The sequence below is a fragment of the Leptonotus elevatus genome, chromosome 12 (assembly GCF_054856555.1).
Source record: "Leptonotus elevatus isolate MCC_2025b chromosome 12, RoL_Lele_1.0, whole genome shotgun sequence".
NCBI lineage: Eukaryota > Metazoa > Chordata > Actinopteri > Syngnathiformes > Syngnathidae > Leptonotus > Leptonotus elevatus.
In genome coordinates, this window is record NC_141250.1 from 21,327,404 (window position 1) to 21,351,455 (window position 24,052).

At 38.8% G+C, this 24,052-nt stretch overlaps 1 protein-coding gene across 4 annotated transcripts in view; it reads left to right on the plus strand.

Annotated features, from left to right (window-relative positions):
* The window catches only part of mlphb (melanophilin b), a 110,968-nt gene that overhangs the window by 69,457 nt on the left and 17,459 nt on the right, over window positions 1-24,052 (plus strand). For all 4 annotated transcript variants that reach the window (XM_086090458.1, XM_086090455.1, XM_086090457.1 and 1 more), the window contains 3 exons: window positions 2,268-2,562; window positions 19,285-19,404; window positions 20,506-20,689. In XM_086090458.1, the coding sequence (XP_085946584.1) occupies window positions 20,565-20,689 (125 nt within the window). In that variant the 5' untranslated portion in view covers window positions 2,268-2,562; window positions 19,285-19,404; window positions 20,506-20,564. The remainder of the gene's footprint in view (window positions 1-2,267; window positions 2,563-19,284; window positions 19,405-20,505; window positions 20,690-24,052) is intronic.

The following is a 24,052-nucleotide window of genomic DNA, read 5'->3' on the forward strand; positions in this document are numbered from 1 at the left end:
TAGTATTTGGCCTGTTTTTTTCTGCTACTTCTCCGTCCGCACTCCTCACCAACGTCCTGCTCGGGGAGGGCAAGAGTGTAAGTGTGGAATCAACTCCGCACTCTACCTCTGTGCTGGTACCAGGAGGCAGCTTTCAGTTTTCAAAATAATAGTTTGCGTTTAGCCCAATATAGCTTGTCTGACAGCCTAACAAATGCGGAAATGTAGAGCCTGATGGTTACCATCGGGTTTGAGCTATCGAATTAGCCCGCGAGCTAGCTAGGTGCAAACATGAGAGTTGAGCAGTTTAGTTTTCAAAATAAAAGTTTCACCAGTTTGGGTTAGGTAAACGAATAAACTATCCCAATGGCGATAAAACGTATGGATGAACGTGATAGACCAGAATGCAAATATTCATTATTTGTTTGCAAAAGCTACTTCACCTTTCAAGAATCTGTGTGCAGTTTGTCACTTTTTTTTACTCGCTACTGCCAACCTCTGGCCCAAAGCGTAACAACGGCATCGCAACTGTGGAAAGTTAGCAGCTCATGCGCGCAGTGTCGTACGCTAGCTAACACCACAGGCTAACGCTAGCACAGCGCCACATGTCTGCTACTCCGCAGGGACGCGCATGACGTCACCCTCCGCCGCTCCACCCCTCCCCTACCCAAAGGGTCCGCACACTCTACTATAAAGAAAAGGCAAAAAGCTGATTGGTGCAGTCAGAGTAAAACAGTCAGGGCTCTTCGTACTCATGCATGATGTGGAAAAAGCTTTCATATTACATTTTTAAACGGCAAAATGCACCTTTAAAGTATCTGTAGAATGTTTTAATTGTGTCAATATGTGTCATTGAAATGATTGTTTTAGAAGGAATCAAACATTAAGAAAAAACACTCAGGAATGCGCATTGCAGTACTTTGGCAATTGCACTGTGGAGTCAATGAAATTCTTTGGCTACAATAGAAAAAAAAAAGCTCAAGTACAGAAAAAGCTTCTTTTTTTTTTTTAATGGCTTTATAATGATAGTTTACGGTGCAGCATCGGGGGTCTGGTTGGCTTCACTGCACGTGTTGCACGTGCGCCACCGACCGAGTGTTGGTGGCAAGCATGATTGCGCATAGGATAAACATAAACAGTAATGGCGGTGTCAACTTTTATGAGCTGCTAATTATTAAATACATATTTACACCTTGCTATGTTGGCCCCAGAGTGACTTTATCCCCAGCGCGAGCACGCCAGCTGTCAACAGCAGCACTGTGGAGCATTTTGTTGCTAAAAAAAAAAAAAAAGTTGAGATTATTTTTTCTTGAGTGGATTTAAAACACTGTGTCTTAAAAGTCATAAAGTGCGTCCGTTCAAAGCGTTTGTGTGCACATTAGGCTCGCTCAATCAGATCGTTTGCGAAACTTTTTTTCCCCACCATGTCTGTGTTTTTAATGGATGTATCAATTCAAAGTGGCCATTTTAGTTTGAAGCAAATTTTTGGGTGTGTGAATTCCAGGGCCCGTACTTTTACCAACTCAAGAAAATTTGGCCAAATGAGCCCAATTGGGAGCAAGTATACGAGACAGATAGGGAGAACCATGTTGGCAAAGTTTAATGATCACTTTTCTTAAATGGCCCCTCACCTGAATTCAACCCAATAGAGAATGCTTTTCCCAAACCCTTTTAAGCCATGCACCCCCTTCAAAATCTCGAAAGATGTTTGACAAAGAGAATACAAAATGAGCCACCACAAGCGACACCGGGGTTGGGCAAACTCGGTCCTCGAGTGCCGGAGTCCTGCAGGTTTTGGATGTTCCCCTTCTCCAACACAGCTGATATATGATCAGCTCATCAGCAAGCTCGACATAAACCCGATAGCCATCCTGTTGATTGGAATCAGCTTGTGTTGGAAGAGGGAAACCTCCGAAGCCTGCAGGTCCGAGTTTGCCCTGAGCTCGACTTTTGACAGGACATAGCTGCAGTGCATTTTGGGTACTGTAGTTTCCATCCACCCGTCCATTTTTCTATTGCGCTTGTCCTCATTATGGTCGCAGGTGACTTCGGGTCTATCCTGGCTGACTTTGTGCAAGAGGCGGGGCACATGAAGAACAATCTCCCTCCATCAACACTCCTGATTCAATGAACAAGATCGTTATCAGGCTTCTGCAGAGCGTGCTGATTAGTTGATCATTTGAGTCAGCTGTGTTGGAGGAGGGAGACACGATTGAGGGTCTCCTTTGAACCTAAGAAGCTTTTTGTTATTGGGATGTGCAAAGTAAATATCACCATTCTGTTTTCAGAAAACCGAGCTTGCTTTGCAGTAACTGAAGGCAAAAAAATGAAGACAGCAGGACCCGCAAACGAGCCGCAATGAAGCAGTGATATCCATTTTGCCACTTGGTCCAGGAAAAATGGCTTCCACCCTACCAAATGTTTTTTCCGGACCTAACTTTACATATCCTCACAGTCAGTGCAAAGGATATGAAAGAAAACCAAAAGCTCAACAGCGGTACGTTGCTAAAGCAGACGTTCTCTGGAGAGGTCGGTGTGTTGTGATACCAAGCGAACATCTGCACATCTGCACATCTGCAGAAGGTAAACCCCTCTTATCCTAAACAGGCTCTACAGTTACACACAGTTCTTTATTCATCACGTACACACACACACACACAAAAAAAGACTCCAAATGTCCCATATGGAAGCGCTTATAACACTGGCCCGTGTTGTGTTCACTGAAAAGCATTACTCATGCGAACATTTGCAGCAAAGCAACGCTCTGTTGTGGTGGCGGTTGCTAGGCAACCCGCGCTGGATGAGCCACGAAGATATGTTCTGAGAGAATCATCTGATAAGCAGCGAGATCTAATGAGAATTTGGCTTGCTGTTTATGTCAAACCTTGTGCTTATGTTGAGGGTGAATCGACACCTTTTAAAATGTGTCTTTTGCTTTTCTTCTGTAGGCAAATAGGGATGGGCGAGTACCGATATCGATACTGTTATCGGCCCCCGCTCTTGTGGACATTTTTCGGGCAGGAACTGTCAGAAAGACTGGGGGGGGGGGGCGAAAGTTTTGTTCCGTCTCGCAAAAATGGGTCAGGGTTAGGTTAGAACAGAGGTGGCCTAACCAAATACTGAGTCCGGTCTGGTGACGTGTAGTAGTCTTAGTCTTATTTGGATGTTGTTACTGTTATTGCGGTTGTTTCTGTTTATTCGCCTTTTTTATTGTTGACAATGTTACCAATTTTGGATTTTAACCTCTACATTTTTTTTTTTGCCTTCAACTCCAGAAATGCAATGCATGCAAATGTCCGAACTTTAAATTTGATAAATGCCATTTGTAAAATAAATATATTATTTGTTGTGATGCACGATAATGCTATTTTCAACCGATACAGATAAAGTAATACGGTAAAGAAAGCCCACACTGGTGACTGCCATGTCGCCATAATGCATCTTCTAACAACACAAGGTCGCGCGCATTATGATGTCACAAATATGCGACATCACCATCGGAGAGGGGAGTGGGCACTATTTCAGCCACAACTACAACAGATGGACTAACGTGGCAAATCTTTATTATCTGGTTTATTTGTATGACATCAAATTGGTCGATAATTGCTGATAATTATCAGCCATCAATATTATCTTGCATCCCTAATTATTTGTAACTGGAGAACCAGGTGTTCAATGACTTTTTTGTTGAGTTCATATATATATATATTTTTTTTAAAAACTGACAAGAAATGGTTGAGACGTGTACATCATCACAGTATACACGAGAAATGTCAGAAAGATCACTTTCTGGAATTGAAAAGGAAGTCAGCCATTTTGGCTTGACGCTACCATATGCGGTGGAGCAATAAAAAGTTTGATGATCATCCTGAGGATTCTCAGAAAGTTAAAAATAAATCAATCAATTGACATGAAATTGGAGGGACTTGTCTATCATTACAGGATGCAATTACCCATGCTTGAAAATAAAAAATAGTCAGCCATTTTGGCTACTTTGGTGCTTTTGATGATCATTTGGAGAATTCGCCATGAGGGACAAAAAAAAAATCAATTTTTCTCAGCAGAGTTACTAATTTTTTTTTAATAATAACGACACCAGTTTCACCGTTTGGCACAATATTTGGTGGACATGTCCCTAATAACAGGACACACAAAATAGTGTCAAATCTACAGGAGTGTCAACGTTGTTGTGAGGCGTCGAGGTGGCCCGGCGTAGACAGCTGTGGTGGCGAAGCGACTCTTTGATGGACACATGGTTTGGCTGGGAAACAATGCAGTACTTGTTGTCAATCCCCTCTGACTTATCATTTCCTCAGTTCAAAAATAAAAAAAGGAGACAAACGAGCATTTTCTTCAGTGCTCCGGGAGGAGTTCTTCCACACTATATATGTGGAAATTATGAAGCGCTTGGGCCACATTAGTCATTAACTTACGGTATACTTGGCGTTTTTAGTCATACCAAAATGACATGATCACTTAAACTGTCCTTGCCTTATGAAGACATTTGATACAAAGTCACCAGAGGAGAACATGTACTGGCGTACACATCGGGGGGGCGGAATCCTACTTTCATGTCTTGCTCCAAAAAAGAAGCACTGAGTCATGCTGGTGTGTAATATATACTAAACTAACAAACATCATTTTCTGTGGTTCAGGAAAAGAGGTTAGGTTAAGTGGGTGCTACAACCGCCCTTTATTTCAACCTCACACTTTAGTGACGTCTCCATTTCTTTGCTTGTTTGTCTAAATGCCCCGCGACCTGTTCAGGGTCAACTGTGGGATCGCTTCCATGAACCCACAGCCTTAATTAGGACAACTGGTTTTGAAAAAGAATGAAAATGTACTGGACCATTCATGGATTCAACCTGTTGTGAAATTTGCCATTCATCTTACTGCATTCAATGGAAAAATAGAAAAATAACTTTTTTACTTACCATTTCTATCAATTATTGTCTTCTTTTTTTTGGTTCTTCTGAATGTTTGTTGTTTCTCTTTCTTCCATAACAACTGTATGTTGAAAGTAGCACCAGGAATATATTGGGTTTGTGTGTATATGTGTGAGTGTGGAGTAAGAAATGTTTACGCGTATATGTCTGTAGGTTATGTGAATATGTACGTTTCTAACAAGTACCGTATATTTGGAGGTTTTTGGTCATGTTACATGGTTATTTTGTACTTTTTTTTCTTCCTCTGTCTCTTTCTACGTCCAAAAAAAAAACTGAAAAGAAATTATTCAAAAAAAATTTACTCAGAAAACAGAAGCTGGTGCTCTTTTTTTGGAGTATTTAAAAAAAATGTATTTATTTATTTTTACCTCTGTGACTTGGTAATGGCTTTCCCGCATACCTCAAAACATAACTATATCACTTACCGGTTCAGTATACGAACATATCAATCAATCGGCATCGATTTTAGCTAACAGCTAACAGTTACGTTTCGACGAAAGCGTATGGCAAGCGGGAAAGTGTCTGCCATTAGCGAGCCTGCAACAAGTCACTTGGAGTTCAGAGGGGGGGAAAAATACTAATACTTTTTTTTCATTTTTTTTTCAAATAATTTATTCCCCTGTTTTTCCCGCCGTTTTTTTCTGAGTAATTTTTCCTCCTTTTTTTCCTGAATATTTTTTCCTGAATATTTTTCCCCCTGTTCTTCCCCACAAGTGAATGCAATGCGCTTCCGTAGAGTTCAGCAATCTGTGCAAAAAGTACAAAAAAAACATTGAACCGTATATATCTGTAGGTTATGTGAATATGTACGTTTCTAACAAGTACCGTATATTTGGAGGTTTTTGGTCATGTTACATGGTTATTTCGTACTTTTTTTTCCTTCCTCTGTCTCTTTCTACGTCCAAAAAAACAAAACGAAAATAAATTATTTTAAAAAAATTTACTCAGATAACAGAAGTTGGTGCTCTTTTTTTGGAGTATTTAAAAAAAATTATTTATTTATTTCTACCTCTGTGACTTGGTAATGGCTTTCCCGCATACCTCAAAACATAACTATATCACTTACTGGTTCAGCATACGAACATGTCAATCAATCGGCATCGATTTTAGCTAACAGCTAACAGTTACGTTTCTACGAAAGCGTATGGCAAGCGGGAAAGTGTCTGCCATTAGCGAGTCTGCAACAAGTCACTTGGAGTTCAGAGGGGGGGGAAAATACTAATACTTTTTTTTCATTTTTTTTTTCAAATAATTTATTCCCCTGTTTTTCCCGCCGTTTTTTTCTGAGTAATTTTTCCTCCTTTTTTTCCTGAATATTTTTTCCTGAATATTTTTCCCCCTGTTCTTCCCCACAAGTGAATGCAATGCGCTTCCGTAGAGTTCAGCAATCTGTGCAAAAAGTACTAAAAAAAACATTGAACCGTATATATCTGTAGGTTATGTGTATATGTACGTTTCTAACAAGTACCGTATATTTGGAGGTTTTTGGTCATGTTACATGGTTATTTTGTACTTTTTTTTCTTCCTCTGTCTCTTTCTACGTCCCAAAAAAAACTGAAAAGAAATTATTCAAAAAAAATTTACTCAGAAAACAGAAGATGGTGCTCTTTTTTTGGAGTATTTAAATTTTTTTTTTAAATTTATTTCTACCTCTGTGACTTGGTAATGGCTTTCCCGCATACCTCAAAACATAACTATATCACTTACCGGTTCAGTATACGAACATGTCAATCAATCGGCATCGATTTTAGCTAACAGCTAACAGTTACGTTTCGACGAAAGCGTATGGCAAGCGGGAAAGTGTCTGCCATTAGCGAGTCTGCAACAAGTCACTTGGAGTTCAGAGGGGGGGAAAAATACTAATACTTTTTTTTCATTTTTTTTTCAAATAATTTATTCCCCTGTTTTTCCCGCCGTTTTTTTCTGAGTAATTTTTCCTCCTTTTTTTCCTGAATATTTTTCCCGAATATTTTTCCCCCTGTTCTTCCCCACAAGTGAATGCAATGCGCTTCCGTAGAGTTCAGCAATCTGTGCAAAAAGTACAAAAAAAACATTGAACCGTATATATCTGTAGGTTATGTGAATATGTACGTTTCTAACAAGTACCGTATATTTGGAGGTTTTTGGTCATGTTACATGGTTATTTTGTACTTTTTTTTTCTTCCTCTGTCTCTTTCTACGTCCAAAAAAAAACTGAAAAGAAATTATTCAAAAAAAATTTACTCAGAAAAACAGAAGCTGGTGCTCTTTTTTTGGAGTATTTAAAAAAAATGTATTTATTTATTTTTACCTCTGTGACTTGGTAATGGCTTTCCCGCATACCTCAAAGCATAACTATATCACTTACCGGTTCAGCATACGAACATGTCAATCAATCGGCATCGATTTTAGCTAACAGCTAACAGTTACGTTTCTACGAAAGCGTATGGCAAAGCGGGAAAGTGTCTGCCATTAGCGAGTCTGCAACAAGTCACTTGGAGTTCAGAGGGGGGGAAAAATACTAATACTTTTTTTTTCATTTTTTTTCTAATAATTTATTCCCCTGTTTTTTCCCCCGTTTTTTTTCTGAGTAATTTTTTCTCCTTTTTTTCCTGAAAAATTTTCCCGAATATTTTTCCTGAATATTTTTCCCGAATATTTTTCCCGAATATTTTTCCCCCTGTTCTTCCCCACAAGTGAATGCAATGCGCTTCCGTAGAGTTCAGCAAGCTGTGCAAAAAGTACTAAAACATTGAACCGTGGGAGATGTGCATTCAGAACTTTCCCTCAACCTCGCCGTTCACGCAGTGTCCACTATCTTACGTCACACAAACTATTTGAAAGGCCCATCGGCAACAAGTCTCGACCGGCTAACCGAGGCTCCTCCCCCCTCGAGGTGTCCGCCCTGGCCAAACTGAGTAATCGGGAGAAGACCGTATAGCCTTTGGTGAGAGAGCTGACTAAAATAACCCAATTGGTCACTCTTCCGTGATCCCGTGCGGTGATGAAAGTTCCAGAAGATTAACTCGAGTTGCAGCCCACAACATCAGAGGACAGAAAGAAAGAAAAAAAAAGACTCCCACGCTGAAAGAGCTCAAATTCTCTGGAGTGATGAAACCTTTAACCAAAAGTTAAGTGAAGATTCTCAATCATCCCAGGTGATTTTATTTTCATGGCGCTAAATCAACTTTTATCCAGCCCACACTACAAGATTAGTAAAAGGGGGGGGGGGGGGGGGGGGGGGTCAGTGGCCAATGTTTCTGCACCACTTAGTTGGAGGTGGCGGGGATTCCGTGCCTTGCTCAAGGGTCAGAACCCCCAGATTAGTAATCACTGCCTTAATAAAAATAATAATGTATGTAAAAATGTATGTATGTGTGTATGTATATATGTATATATGTATGTATATATGTGTATATATATATATATATATATATATATTTAAAAAAAATAATAATAATAATAATAATAATAATAATAAAAAAAAAAAAAAAAAAAAAAAAAAGTAATCACTGCCTTACTGATTGAGGTGAGGGGAGAAAAGGAATCCAGTTTTACACCAAAAGAAAAATATTGACTCATTTCCGCACGCGGCATCGACTCATTCAGGCCCGTTTCGCTTCGGGAGGCCAACAAACGCAAACGACAATCTCCGTCGTATTAATTCTGACAAATTGCTTATCATTCTGTTCTGTTTCCTTTGGCTCGGCAAAAAGAAGCTGCTGCAGAAACTCTCATCAACTGTCCGCTCGTTTTCTAGCAGATGTTGCAGTCCGGCACGAGTGCACGTGTTGTGTCTTGGACGCTCGTCTCATTACCAGCTAATCATTCACTGTACATAACTACGGGAACGTGGAACCCATTACCACTTGGTCCTTTTTGCCAAAATAAATCATACAATTCCAACTTGTCGTCCCTTCACATCCTTTTAAAAGCTGTAAAACTGTTCGGTGTTCAAAAGGAAAGGCTTGCTGTCGGTTTTGCAGAGGTCGAGTCGAGGAAACTGGACTTTTCTTGTTTGTTGAAGACGGGTGGGATTCAACCTTTGCAGACGATAATTAGTCCCTCCCTGTTCAATTTGGGCCATGGGTTCCGAAGACTTTTTCATGCGTGACATGTCAACCCAACTAGGCGTCAATCGGTGAAACTGATGTTTTTCATTTTTGCTTTGCACCTTACATTTTTACGCCAAATCCCTGGAAATGTCACCAAAGTTTGACACGATGCTCCGCCCACATTGCCATGATGTGGTCATAAAATCCAATCAAACATCAAACACGATGCCCGTCTCTACCACGCCGTATTAGGGCCACGTATAAATATATATATTTTTTTTAGAGGGCGGGGGCAAAATTCAGAGAAAAGAACTTGATAAAGTGGCAAAATTCGCGAGAAAAAAAATCATAAATTTGCGAGTTTATAAAGTGGCAAATTTGCGACTTTATAAAGAGTTGCGAGGAAAAAAAATCAGAAACTTACAAGAAGTACACGTAGCCTTTACTTTAATGTGTTGTGTTCAGCAGCCACAAAATTCAAACAAAAGTGAGACGAAACGAATGTCGCGTGTGTTTTGTTTCTATTTACATGCCACGTTTGCATGTTCCCGTCCGTGAAGAACAGAAATCTCTCAGGGACAGGCCCCAAACTATCGCAAAGAATTCATCCAGCCCCATTTCCTGCAAAGGGATGAACACCGTCCTGAACATCTGCTTAAGCGCTCTTGCCGTGCGCTTCGCAGTTTTGCATCTCTCTTGAAAGATGAACTCAACTGACATCATTTTTGCAAGATTTCACACTTTGTCGGCTTGGCGCTCGTCCAAACGTTTCGTCGGCAACGAATACGCTTTTGCGAGGCTTGTTTTCTTGAAATAAACACAACGTGGTCCGCATTTCGGGAAACCCCCGACGACGACGACATAGCTTGAGTAAAGTACCGCCGATTGTCACACCCAACTGTGGGGCGAAATGCGTTCTCCGCATTTGAACCATCGCCCGAGGCAGCGGCGATTGCGCTCGGCAATCGTTCGGTGATCTAACGAGCACAAGTTAACATCTTTGGCTTTTTCATACGTGTTAAATGTCATCTTTATGATTATGCATCGCCATCTTTGTACGTTGATGGCTTGTTTAAAAAAGGGGGAGTTGTAAAAAAAAAAAAAAAAAAAAAAAATTATGAAGAAGAAACTGCTTAAGACCTGATGGAATAATAACGTGGAAATGTGTTTGGCATATGCAAGCGCGGCTGCAGACCATCTTTGGAGATCTCATGTCTTTTGATTCGCTTCACTCGCACATGATCGACGCTGCTGGACAGCCACAGATTGTTCTGACTTTTTGGTTTTTCCGCTGCCTTGATGTGTTTGTGCTGGCACTGCTAAAAAAAAATCTTTTCATGTGCACAGCTAGAAACTCCCGTCACATTGTCGTTATTAACTTTTTTTTTTTAATTCATTTAATGAGCTCGTTATGTCAACACAGAAATGTGCAAAAGTCTTCGTAGAGTTTTGTGTTTTGAGGCAAGTTACAAAACTTTACAGTGTCAAAAATGAACATCCCATATTATCTCGTATTCGTGGTTCAAATTTGGCAACAAGGAGTTTGTTTTTGAAGGACCTGTGAAAATGGCTGAAAGTTACCCTTGAGTTCATTCATTCATTCTAACGGTGTCAAGCGATTACATTTTTTTTATCGTAATTAATCTCATGACTTCAATAGTTAACTCACAATTAATCTCAATTTTTTTTATCTGCTCTAAATGTACAATAAATTGTACCATAACATTTTTCATACTCTTGTTAACATAAAAGTGGGGGAAAAATTAAACGAATAGAAATATGGCTGCATCTTTTCGTCATTGATAGAGTAATTTTATAATCCATAAAATTGAGTTAAAAATAAAAAGATGTACTGTAATAAAACGATAGTGATATTGATTTGTGTTGGTCATTTTTCTGCCACTAGATGGCATAATTGCATTTACAAGACTGTGACAGCTCAGTGCATTTTTTTTTTTTCATATTAGAGCTATCGAATCTTTAACATGAAGTAACTTGTGAAATTTTGCAAAGTTTTTTAAATTGTAAAATGCAACTTGACCCCAGTCTCCACAAATATATGCATTATTATTCAATTTTGACGTAGACGTGTCTGCTGCATTGCGACTGGAATTCCGCCAGTACAGGTTTTCCAAGTAAGGGGCGGTCATTAATTGTGCGTTAATAAAGTTAGTGACGTTAAAGAAACTTTAAATTAACTCAAAATTAACTCATTTTGACAGCCCTAATTCATTCATTCATTTGTTCATTTATTTCAGGCAGCAATCAAAATCAACAATATATGAATTTTCCAGAAATTACTCACCTAAACGTAGCCTGAAAAGGAGTGGGAGGAAGAAAAACTAAATGGATGTTTCAACACAAAATGGCTGACCTTCTGTGTCTTTTCGGAATTAGCTTTCTGTGTGGGTCGACTCATGGTACACATTACGACCAAATTTCATGTTGCAAAGTGAAACAACGCGTATTTGAGGGACTGAATTTTAGTTTTTCCATTCGTGGAGGATGATGAACATGCGACCATTAATGCCAAAGTCAAATATAATCAGTTCTCCCTATTTGGGAGGCTGTTTTTGGGTCTTTGTCCTGTTGGAGGAGCCGTGACTTGCAGATTTTTGACATCGGTCAGCACATTTTGTTTCACAATACGTTGAGAGTCTTGAGATTTCATGCACAGTTTTAAGACACGTTCAAAAGACATTTTCCTATTTTGTGTGTAAGAGACCCATTCGATACATCTTCTGCCTCTGGAGTTTTTTTTTTTTTTTTTTTTTTTCCCCCGTAGGACAAAAGTTAACTTGACTTACAGTATCGTGAATAAGAACTCTCTGTCTTCAGAGTCACATTTTGGGAGAAAGCTGTTTCTTACATGGGCCGTTGTGTGATGCACACATATTTCCACAGCCTATTTGGGGTTTGGAAGCACATTCTGGAATATTCCTCTCCTATCCACAACACCCCCCCCACCCCCCTTCCCCTACCTCTTACTCAGTCTCTTTCCCACAATGGCCATTTCATCACTGTTGGAGGTAAACTTACAACTTGCAAACTGCCCCAAAACGCAACATTTTTGCAAGCAAGCATTTTATCCTGGTGAAAATGTTGTACATGATCTGTCTCAACAAAACACGCTCACTATAGCAACCAGACGCGTGACTATGAAATGTCTGTCGTGACCCACACATAGTTTGCAAATTTGCAAAGCTGCTTTTTTGAATGCTTATTGAATTTTTGATTATTGTTTGAAAGATTAGCAATGAAAAGGCTTTCTTGACATCAGTTTCACTGATCAACACATGAACGTGAGCCCAGCGAAGGATCTGGATCGTTTTTTTTTGTTTTTTTTCTTTTTCTCTGCGTTTGATTCTCACTTTTGCTAATCAATGTGTTCAAATGAGGTGCAACATAAAAAATGTTGACCCACAAACTGCCAAACTGCTTATTTGGAGCCGTGGCATAGCATCAGAATTTGATGATGATTTTGGAGATTCGCTATGAAAAATTGCGCAGGGGCACGTTCATGACATCAGCAGAAGTTTCCATCTTTGAATGTTAACTAATGAATCTTACACTGTAAAAAATAAAAATATTGTTAAAAAAAAAACACACACACAAAAAAAAAAACTGTAATTTTTCCGGCAGCTGGCGCACCAGAAAACAACTGAGATAACAGAAAATTACTTTCTCGTAAAAACAGTTTTTTCCATAATTAAAGTAGTAAATGAGTACATTTTAACAAGATTGTAAGTAATATAACGGTATATGACGAAAAAAGTAATGAGATTAATCTTTCAAAACATGACTAATAACTGTTGAAAAAACTAGATTTTGGGTTTAAAATTGCAACAGTTTACTGTTAAGGTAATTCATTGATATAACATTTTCGTACATATACATATTGTTGGCAGTTGGCACTTTATCCTGCTCATTGAGTCACCTTATTGATATTGTGTATATTTTTATATTGCGTGTATATTCATTTATACTTTTTGTTCTCCTTTTAATGTAATGCTGCTCAGTTGCTGCTTTTTCTTAATTGCCCTGAGGGGTTACAAAAAAGTTCTATTGAATTGAATTGTATTTTAACAATCAATATACTGTATGTAATTCTGATGGAGTTTTTTTTTTTGTAAAAGAACAGAAATATTGCGTTTTTACAGTTAAAGTGATTTCATGTTACTTTACGTGTAAAATCAGAGTTTATTTTTGTAAATTAAATGATATTTATAAAATACAGAAAAAAACTAAAATAAAAAGTAAAATTTTGTTATATTACAGGTTTTTTTTTTACAGTGTAGATTAGCTCCCTCGGGAAGCAGAACGGCACCGTCTTTGCATGTCAAAAGACAGTTGCATGCCTCACTGTAATTTGTCATGATCTTGAAACGTGTACTTTTGTACTGCGACACAGCGTCTGATGATGCTAATCTTCCATTAGGAACGATCTACCTGTTGATTGAGCTGAGGGACAACGACACGCATTGTTGTAATGGCTAGCGTGTCCATCCCTGGGGTCCTTTCTGCATCTTGAAGCTCCCACAAGGAAAGTGGACTCTGCAAAAGACTTAAGTGCAGTTGGCTCCTCCGGCTCGCTCCTCTGGTGGATCGCGTCGAATTCCTGCCAAGCAGCCTCCCCACCCATAAGCTCCCCAGACGCAACGATTCAACCGAACGAACAATGCTCACCATTGAACGCTTACTAGCGTGTGTTTAATTGACAGCTGGAGTCGATTAATGCTCAGGCCAGCGGCTATGACAACTACGCATAGCAAACGTAGCGTGTATGCTAACGAATGCAGCCGTCTTCTTTCCTTCTTCCTTCCTTAAAAGGCCCCCCTCCAGCTTTACAGATGTGACTCACTGCGCTCGCGCGCGCGCTCGTCTTTTCCACCACTCTGGTTTACCTTGGGATGTTAGAATTTCCATGGAATGACTTTGGCGTTCTCAACATCTGGAATTCATTTGGGCTCAATCGGGCTTACAGTCGTATCCTTTCATTTCCCCTGACTATGCGGCGCTGATTGGTTTTTCACATTAATTAGGAAATAAAGCATGACATCGAAACGTATATCATACTTTGAACCTTTCATACAGTATATCCTCATATGTATGTTCTTGGTTTTCACTTGAGAGAGGAGCAAGGTTATTTTAGTTCACGAAAACTAACAAAAACGAAAACAAAAATTCAAAAAACGATTTCGTTAACGGGAATAAAAAACGAAAATGCTTTTTAGAAAACTAACTGAAACTGCAACTTATGTTTACAAAGCTAACTTAAACTAACTATAATTATAGCAAAAATGTCTTTGGTTTTAGTCTTTGGCAATTAATTTATTGGAATTTTTTTAATGTGATTTTAAGTATATTTATTTAACCGGAATAAGTTCAGTGTCACACAGAAGTGATAGTATTCTAGCAGCAGCCAATAGAAAAGCACCTTCAGATGACGAAATGTAACGCTAGGTAAGAAATTAGTTGCTTTTCTCATTTTACCATGGCGGTTATGAAATATTGCGCACAAAGCAGAGGTGGCAAATCCAGGTCCAGAGAGTTAAAACCCTGTCACAGTTTGGCTTTAAATAGGGTGACCATATTCCCATTTCCAAAAAAAGAGGACACGGCCTTGAAATTGTGGTTCCAGTCGCAGTTACACAGTATATCTCACCTCCTATTAGTTACACAATTCCATCCAGACAATTTTCTGAATTTATAAAAACCTCCGGATGCACAAACAGGACGTAAGAAAATGGTCTATCCTCTCAAAAGAGGACACATTTGGTCACCCCTACTTAAACCCCAAGTGCTAGCTATCTAGCTCCCTGGCTAGCTCCCATGGTGCTCGTTTACCTGATCGGGAGCCTGTGGGGGTTTGGGGAGGGGGTCTCGGGACTCAGAAAACCAGTCAGTACTGACTGGTCAATACTGAACCCCAAAAATAAAAAATGTTGTGTTTTTTTCATTGAGTATATCTAGAATTGTTTAATATGTGCTTTGAAATTGGTATGTATTACTTTAGGAAATTACTCATAAAAAAAATATATTTTTTAGTTTAAAGTTCATAATGGTTTGGCTCTGGAACGACTGAATTGAAGTCTACGGTGGCTTGAAAGTTGCAGACTTCGATGTCGTGAATGAGCGCACAGTTTGTATCTCCGACTGATTGACAAAGCACATATGGCAGTGCGCAGTGTGTGAAAGCTTAAAGTGCACTGTCCTTCTGTTTCATATCAACAGATGTGTGCACTGTAACTTACAATATAATTGGTCCTCATCTCATCGTTCCCACCGAATCGGATATAACATTGAGAGGGGGAGCTTCTACATACGCTCTCCTCCAAAAGTATTGAAACGCTGAGACCAGTTTCTGTATTTTTGCTGTAGACTGAAAGAATTTGCAAGATTATAATTTCATGTTTGAATTCCATCTGTTGATATCTGGATCGGATGCACAATTAAAAAGTTAGCAGTGATCAGTTATAAAAATTTTTTTTTTATAAAACCTGATCGCATAAAGCCTAATAAGGGTTAGGGTAAATTCCGCACAATATTCCCACTTGTAATAGGAATCTACTTATTTGTAATATATAGTAAGTTCTCGACTGCTTGCGTTGTTTCCATATTGTTTTTTTTTTTTGTTTTTTTGAATTTTCTGTTTTACAGTGAGTTGCGCATTTTGTTAAAAAAAAAAAAAATCGATTGTGCGTGTGTACGTGCGCATGTTTGTGCTTGAGGCGGAAGGTTTTATTTACACAAGCAGATGTTTTACGAGGTGTGGAGGGAATGATGTTAATGACAATTTTTAGGCTGCGGGTGGCCAACGGGGGCCGAAAATACAGTTCTAAGTGCAAATGTGGTTGCTTTCTAAAATTAGCTCATTACAGCCGCAGTCTGGCCAAACCAAAGTGAGTGTAAAAAACAACAACTCGCCGTTATTTATTACATTTTGCAATTTTGGGTCATAATCCTGAAAAAACATATGATGGTTTTGTTTCAAATCCTCGTAATCAGCTGGTGTGTGTGTTGGCTGTATTACAAGTTCAACCTCTCCTAGTGTGTGTGTTTGTGTGTGTGTGTGTGTGTGTGTGTGTGAGTGTGCGCGTGTGTTAGCCTGCATGTAGCAAACAACTTGAGAGCTCACATAGTTTCGTGCTGTTTGGCAGGCTACTCCATTACTGTTTTCCGCCACAAGTGCTACCGTCCAGTAGATTTTCTTTACAATAATATGTTCTATTTAGCCCCGCAGGTCGAAAGACAGTATTTTGATGAATATGAACTAAGCAGCAAAATCTCCGTTTTTATCCATTTCAGGGGGCGGCCATTTTGTCACTTGCTGTCGTAAGAACGGACAAGAACGCGAGCGGAAGAAACAGCTTGTGATGTCATTTTCAGTCGACAGCAAGTGTCACAAAATGGCCACCTCTTGAAATACGTTTTTTTGGGAGTGAAGGAGAAAGTATTGAAAAATAAGTTTTGGGTTTGAATTACATCAAAGGAATTTGCCCAACAGAAAAAGCGCTGGAATTTGCTCCGAATTGCTACTTCAAACCAAAATGGCTGACTTCCTGTTACATTTCATGCATAGATTTTTGTCCTGTCATGATAGATATGTCCACCAAAATTGGTATTGATTAGAGAAGCATGTTTTAGGGGCCAATTTTTTTCTAACTTTCAAATAATAATAATAATAATAATGATCTTAAATTTGAAAATTCAGTCTCCAAAGTCTATTTCGCTTAGAAACATGACATTTGATAGGTGCGTCAAACATGAGTAGATGCCCCATAAACTCTATAAAAAAAAAATATATATATATATATATTTTTTTTTTTTTTAAATTCTCACAAAAATATGCCTTTCATTCTCAAATAAAATATCACTTAATTATGGTAATAATACATCTTTTGTTCTTAAAAATATTAGAATATTAATGCAGGAAATGTCAGATTTATGTGATGATATGTTACAATCATATTGAAGCATTTAACTGTCCCAAAGCCAAACTAAGGAGGAGTCATTGGTTTGTTATGTTTGCTTTATTAGCACCCGGTCCTCATATGCACTTTTTAAAATAGGGTTGAGCTGTTGTTGGTTTTTTTTTTTTTGTGAACCCCCAAGCTCCATTTAAGAACCACCGAACAAGACAACATGAAGAGAAAGCACATGGTTTGATATGTTCTGCAAAGCAAAAGCCCCACTTGAGATTCATCATGTTGCCTTGATCCAAACCGTATCCATATGTAAGAAAAACCTCAGCTCAACTATTCCTCGTTGGAAGCGTGGAGGGAAACTTTGAACGCATCCAAAAGCTATAAAATTGAGGTTTTCTCATAAAACCGCTGAATATCATCCACGTTGCGTAACGCGCGAAGATCCTTTGAATACGACGCCGAAACATCTCCGTTTCCAGTCCAAAGGCTTACTTCACTAAATGTTTCATATAGTGTACGGAATTTGTGAGGCAGACTCGCTCTCGCTCATCTTTTTTCAAGCGCTAGGCAATTGCTGTTGGTATCACGGTGTGTGTATATAAGTACAAAGTGCATGTTTGGGTTCCCGTCCTGCCCTTTTTGTAAACATCCAAAAGGGAGAAGGGACTGCGTGGTGCGCGTTTGCGTGCATGCAAGCCCGCGCAGCGGAGGAGAAGAATGCAAACGTTTCCTGCAATTATGGCTTCATCGCAAAACTTTGTATTTCCTTTCCTCTCGATAATTAGCGGCAACTCCTGCGTTAATAGGAACTCGGAGAGAGAGAGAGACAATCCGAGAGGCCATATCGGAGCCAATGCTTGCTCTCGAGGGTCCCAATCTGACGACGCAGGAAAACATTCGAGCGAGACAAGGAGACGCCCAAACATCATTAAGTTAATTGGTCATGAGTAGACTTGCCGGAAAACTCAACAGTTTTTTTTTTTTTTTTTTACTAAGACGGACGGTGTTAACACAAAACTGGGTCATAACAGGTCACATGAAAAATCGGAAGCAACAACGCATGAAATTAAGCAGGAAGTCAGCCATTTTGTGTGGTAGCACAGCCATTTTGGGAAATCACAGGTACTTTTGTTCGAAAGTTTGTTTGTTTGTTTTGTTACCAATAAACACAACTCATTTTGTAATTTTTTTTCACAAACACGAACTTACTCAAATTTTTTATATTAATGAGGTACTATGTTTGTCCCGCGTATTAATTCCAAATCCACCAAAAATATGAGTCTACTGATATTGCAGTGTAGGCCAGTTTAGACCAGACACAACTAAGACATGTCTGCCATCTAGTGGTGATTGGTGATATTACAACTTAAAACTACCAGGACGTCCCCCTATGTTTCATGAAAAAAAGGACCCCAAAAAATTGCTTGGTAAATTAAAAAATTAAACAATGTATATATATTAAAAATAATTTTTTTACAATGTACTGTAATTAATATCATATCACCACCCTTTTAAAACAATGTGCTCAATAATATTTAGACAAAAACTTGTAATTTTTGTTGTTGCCTTAAACATGTTCTCAGGATGGTGGCCAAAAAAATCGACTACATGTTTAGTTAATCAGATCATTCAATCCTACCCCTTAAATGAAATTATTAATAAATATAATATAATCAATATCTGGATCCGTTTTTTTTTAATGTTTTCTGAAAACCTGGGGGAAAAAAGAGAGAGGGATGAAATGAGAGAACTACGAATATTTTCTTGTGCAGCCATTTGAATTGTTTAATTTCTCAGTACCTAAAAAAACCCATTATACACTGACCTTGTCTTGGACTAAACATGTATAATAATAAAAAAAGAAAAAAAAGAAATAAAGAAGCCTACAAGAAGATATCCTTCCAAATTAGCCTTCCAAAGACCGCGTTGGTGTGTTGGACTCAGTCGTCAGGAAGACAAATGAGAAAACAGGATTTCTGGCCGGGGGTCCCGTGGCTCAAATTAGCCACTTTGAAAACATCAAGCAGTGAGCGAGAGAGAGGAAATTGGACTAACGCTAACTACGACGCTGACAATACACATTGAACACTTTGATGTCTTTTTCAGTTGTGCTTTTGGCTGCCACATTAAATCCAAAGGATTGTGTGTACAACATTTTTCCTTTTTCCACAAAGAAGGAAAGTGGAAATAAGTTAGAGGGTGATTCTCAACAATTTGTATGAAACTCTCATACATAACATGCATGACATGTGACTTGAGATTAAGCTTCCACATGACCTCACCATGCTGTCCATTTGATGCACGGTCCAATTACGCTGCCCTCAAATACTGTATGTCAAATGAAAGCAGCTTGTTTGACCCCCCCCCCCCCCCCCCCTTCTTCTTTTTTTCTTCTAGCCCCTTTGTTAACTAGACATGTGATTAGAATTGCTGACGGCCGCTGCTCATGTTAGCCCTGCAGTCAGTTGATTGTGCCTTGAGAGGAAAAACCCGCTTTGAGGCTGCTGGGTCCACAAGGTAAGCGACTTACACGATGTTTCCAAATGTCAACATGTCCGTTTTTGCTCTGCTTTTTACATCCCATTGTAGCATGTGTTGTCGTTTAGAAATTCTGTCAAATTTTTATTTAAGCCTCATAACGCTCTGTAAGCTACTGCTATATAATTTTATACTTTATATTTAATGTACAGCTTTTTTTTTTTTAACTGTTAAAGGTTTACTCAAAATATAAAACTTTTCCTATTGAATATATACACATTTTCCCTCTAAAATTATTTTTAAATAAAACTTCTTTTTTTTAAATACACATATTTTTCTTTAAAATAATTGTTTCTTATATTGAAAATATTTTTTTTCTCTATAATTTTTTTTTATCTACAGTGTCTATAACATTTTCACGATCTAGAGCTTTTTGTCAATTTTTTTAAATAAAAAAAATTACACTAAAACTACACAACTTTTGGGGGTGAAAATTCGATTTCCCCCCATTTTTCTTTATATTAGCCATTTCTTATTGAAAATGATTTTGTAGGCTACTGCTGTTTGAAAATTGTATCTCACAAATGCATTAACACACCTAAAAAAAAATATATACAACTTTTAGAGTGAAATATAAATACATACTTTTTTGTATTACGTAAAATATTATTTTCTTTAAAATATACAACACTTTTACTGAGAATGAATATTACATTCCAATATTCCTACTTTTGCAAACAGATGTTGAAAGGAGGGTCGTCCTAAACATCTCCTTGTCCTTCCCAAGCTATGCCGGTCAAATTGTCATTTCCAATGCATCCAATCCGTGTTTGCGTGTTGGAATCCTTTGACTTCTTCTTGAGAGTACTCCCATTTAAAACTGTTAAATTGGATTTGCTGTTATTGATATGCTGCATTTTGCGCTGTGCCTCAAGGTTAGCTGAAATGGATCTGTGTCGCTAATGCATTAGCCTACCAAACAAATCGATTTGGGCTCTTCCTCTGTGGTTGTGCTAAGATAAGCCGATAAATTGTTGCGGTTTGACCCACAAATCAGCAGCAGCGCAACACTGATGGATGATTTATGTTTTCACTGGCTTTATGATCTGAATTCCATATGCCTCTTTTCATGTCTTACAGAACCCAAACAGCGGGCAGGCTGGCAACTGGGCCAATCACTGAGGATCCAATTCGCAAGGATGTTGGGCGCCATGACGGGCAAGGAGCCGGATCTTTCCAAGCTCACCGACGACGAGGCCGAACACGTGTGGCAAGTGGTTCAGCGAGATTTCGACCTCAGGAAGAAAGAGGAAGACCGGCTCGGGTGAGGAAGTTGAAACAAATGCACTTGCTGTTTTTTACCTTGTCAAGTTCTGACAAGAAAAGTCTTGACTTGGAGTTCCTAATTCTGGAGGATTACCCTCATCTCCAAATGTGATGAATTCTGTCATTTTTGCTCCAGTCACGAGACGAGCATTTGTTCTAGGATTTCTGTCTTTACAGCTCATGAGTTGTCATATCGAACTGAAATCTTAAGATGTCATTTCTTAAATTTTGCTCATTTTGCTCTTTGACAAGTTATTTTTACTTGAAAATGAAATTGTCAGACAATACCATTCTGCTTATTTTAAGATACTTATTACTTAATGATCTTATTTGATCAGGCAGTTTTAAATCGTGTGAGGCTTAAAACAAACATTTTCCTTTTTTCTTCTTCTTTTTTTTTGGGCATAATCTAGTAGTAAGACAAATGGGGAAAAAAAAATATATATATATATATTTTTTTTTTAATATATTTTTTATATATATAAATATATACCCGCATATATATATATATATATATATATATATATATATATATATATATATATATATATATATATATATATATATATATAGCACGTCCGCCTCCCAGTGCAAAGGTTGTGAGACCAAGTCCGGGCTTCGGCCTTCCTGGGTGGAGTTTGCATGTTCTCCCCCGTGCTTGCGTGGCTTTTCTCCGGGTACTCCGGTTTCCTCCCACATTCCAAAAACATGCATGGCAGGTGAATTGGACACTCCAAATTGTCCATAGGTGCGATTGTGAGTATGGTTGTTCGTCTCTGTGTGCCCTGCGATTGGCTGGCAACCAGTTCAGGGTGTACCCCGCCTACTGCCCGAAGCCAGCTGGGATAGGCTCCAGCAACCCCCGCGACCCTTGTGAGGACAAGCGGTACAGAAAATGGATGGATGGATGGGAAAAAAATACAAGTCTGAAAACAGTCAGACAAAAAATGCAATCTAGCTCAAGTGGTTTGTTTAATTCTATTTACTAAGCTCAGTGGTCTAATGGGTAGCGTGTCAACCCTCTGACGAGGAGGTTGCGGGTTCAATCCCTGCCTGGTTCATACCAAAGACAATAAAAATGTGACAGCCACTGGTCGAGAGCAAAAAATAAAAGAATCTGCCTCACCATTCCAATACTTTTGGAGGCGATTGTCCATTATTATCTATGTAAACAATTATCATGATCTAACCGGTAGAAGCTGGAAACAAGAACAAAAAAGACACACGTGTCATCGTGTGACCTGAAGTGTGCTTTCAGAATTCAACTCTGGATGAGATTCTTCCACGGAAAAGCAGTAAAGCTCTTGTCAAACATTGTTTCGTAATCTGAAAACTTGACTGCGAGTCCCAAATTGGATTCACATGTCTGATCATTTCCGTCCTCATATCTTCACATAATGCTCAAGTAGCTCTAGTGGACTTATAAATAATACAGTAAGCGTCTAAAGTAGCAAATCTTTGGAAAGATTGATCGGGACGTCAGTTCAGTGAGCATCAAAGAAATCATTCGAGGCCGTCTGGACTTTTCTTTGGCTTCGCCCCCCCTTAAATTCCATTTTTGGTCTGCTTCAGCTGGTTACATAAAACCCGTTTGCGGAACACACGAGGATTAGATGTTCAAGATGCTTGTCAGATCATAAATTGCATTTATTGATTTTGTTATGATTTCCTGGCTAGTTACATCGACTATCAGGAGGTCAAGTCACGTTGTTATTTCACCACAAGAGACTGATTTGACGCCAATTTACTCACATTATCAGTGCAATAACTATAAGACATTGTGAGACATTTTGCTGAGTGAAGTTCACACAATTTACCGTGTCCAGTTTTTCCACCAAATTTGTGCTGGGGACAATTTTTTTTTTCTCCTTCTCCTCCTCAGACTTGGGTCCTTGAGACTTTTTCCTGCGTCCTGTCATGACAGACGTCCACCTAATTTCCCGTTATGTCCAAAGTTCATAGGCCGCGTCCTTTGAAGGCTCCTCCTCCCTCTTGTAGCCTCCGTTGCCCGCATCAATTGTGGTGAATTTGGACATGCCAAATGTAAGAGTAGCGTTACTTCAAAATAATATTACTCACTAAAAGTAAAAAGTAGTCATAAAAAAATCACTCAAGTACAAGTAAAAAAAAAAGGATTAGCTGAAAATGGTACTCAAATACTGAGTAACTGCTTGAACATGAAGTCTGATTTATTTATTTTTAAATGTCATCACACAGGAAAAAAAACATCCAATGATGTGCAAATGCTGGCATCTTCAAACCATAAAAAAAAAAAAAAAAACTTTTTGAGCTGGAACAACAGTGCAAGCAGACACGTTAGCCCAAGCGTGCACAAACCATTCACAAATTGTGGCGACCTTTGGTGGCATTTTCTTAAAGCGAAAGCACCACGACGTCATCTTTCAGTTGACTCTTTCGGGTTCTCCTCGTGCCTGCCAGTCTTCAACCAGGGCCGCATTTCCCGTGTCAGGCAAGCGGAGCGCTTTTGTGAAAATACAGTCAATCTAATGTATGAATGGGGCGGCGGGGTAAAAAAATATTGCGCGGTAAAACTACTCTTAGAAGTAATTTTTTATCAAAAAGTTACTCAAGTAAATGTAACGAAGTAAATGTAACTCGTTACTACCCACCTCTGCTTATAACTGATGTTTTAAGATTAGATTAAAAAAAACACCTATTCTTCCATTTCAAAGCAAACTCCGCCCGAGTCTGAAAGGGTACCTCCATGTTTTAAGTGTAGAAGAAGAGCGGAGCAATGTAAGCCACTAAAGTGTGCTCCGAAGCGGCATCCGCTCAGGGCCCGTCTCCATGGAAACAAAAGCCAGATTTGAAAGCTGAATTCGAGTCGCAATTTGGAACCCGTTTCTTTCAGAGGACGAGTATTTCTTCTTCTTTTCGACGTTATTTTAAGACTGTGAAGAAGAAGCTGCCCATTTGTTCCAACTGTTTTTCTTTTTCACACGTCCTAAATGTGTATTAGCTTAGCACAGCATTCAACCATGCGATCATTCTCGTCAACCGCATCAGGCTGGCATTTACTTACTTTCCAAATTGTTTAACACTGTAATCCGAAAAACACCAGAAAATTATTTGACCAGTCAAATTCATGACATAAACATGAAGTGGCATGACTAATAAACCCAATCAGATACTGGCCAAAATCCGAATGCTAGCCAAGTAAAGAAAGAGCAAATCTCAGCCTGGAAACAAGATGTTGCCCGCAAGCATGTCTCTCATTTGAATAATCGACTCCCGTTTTGTTGACTGGATTTGTGCAGGATGTGATGTTTCGAATCAGGCTAGAATGACATGATTGGCCAGCAGCCAAACCTGCGAAGGTTTAACGGGATATTAACAAAGT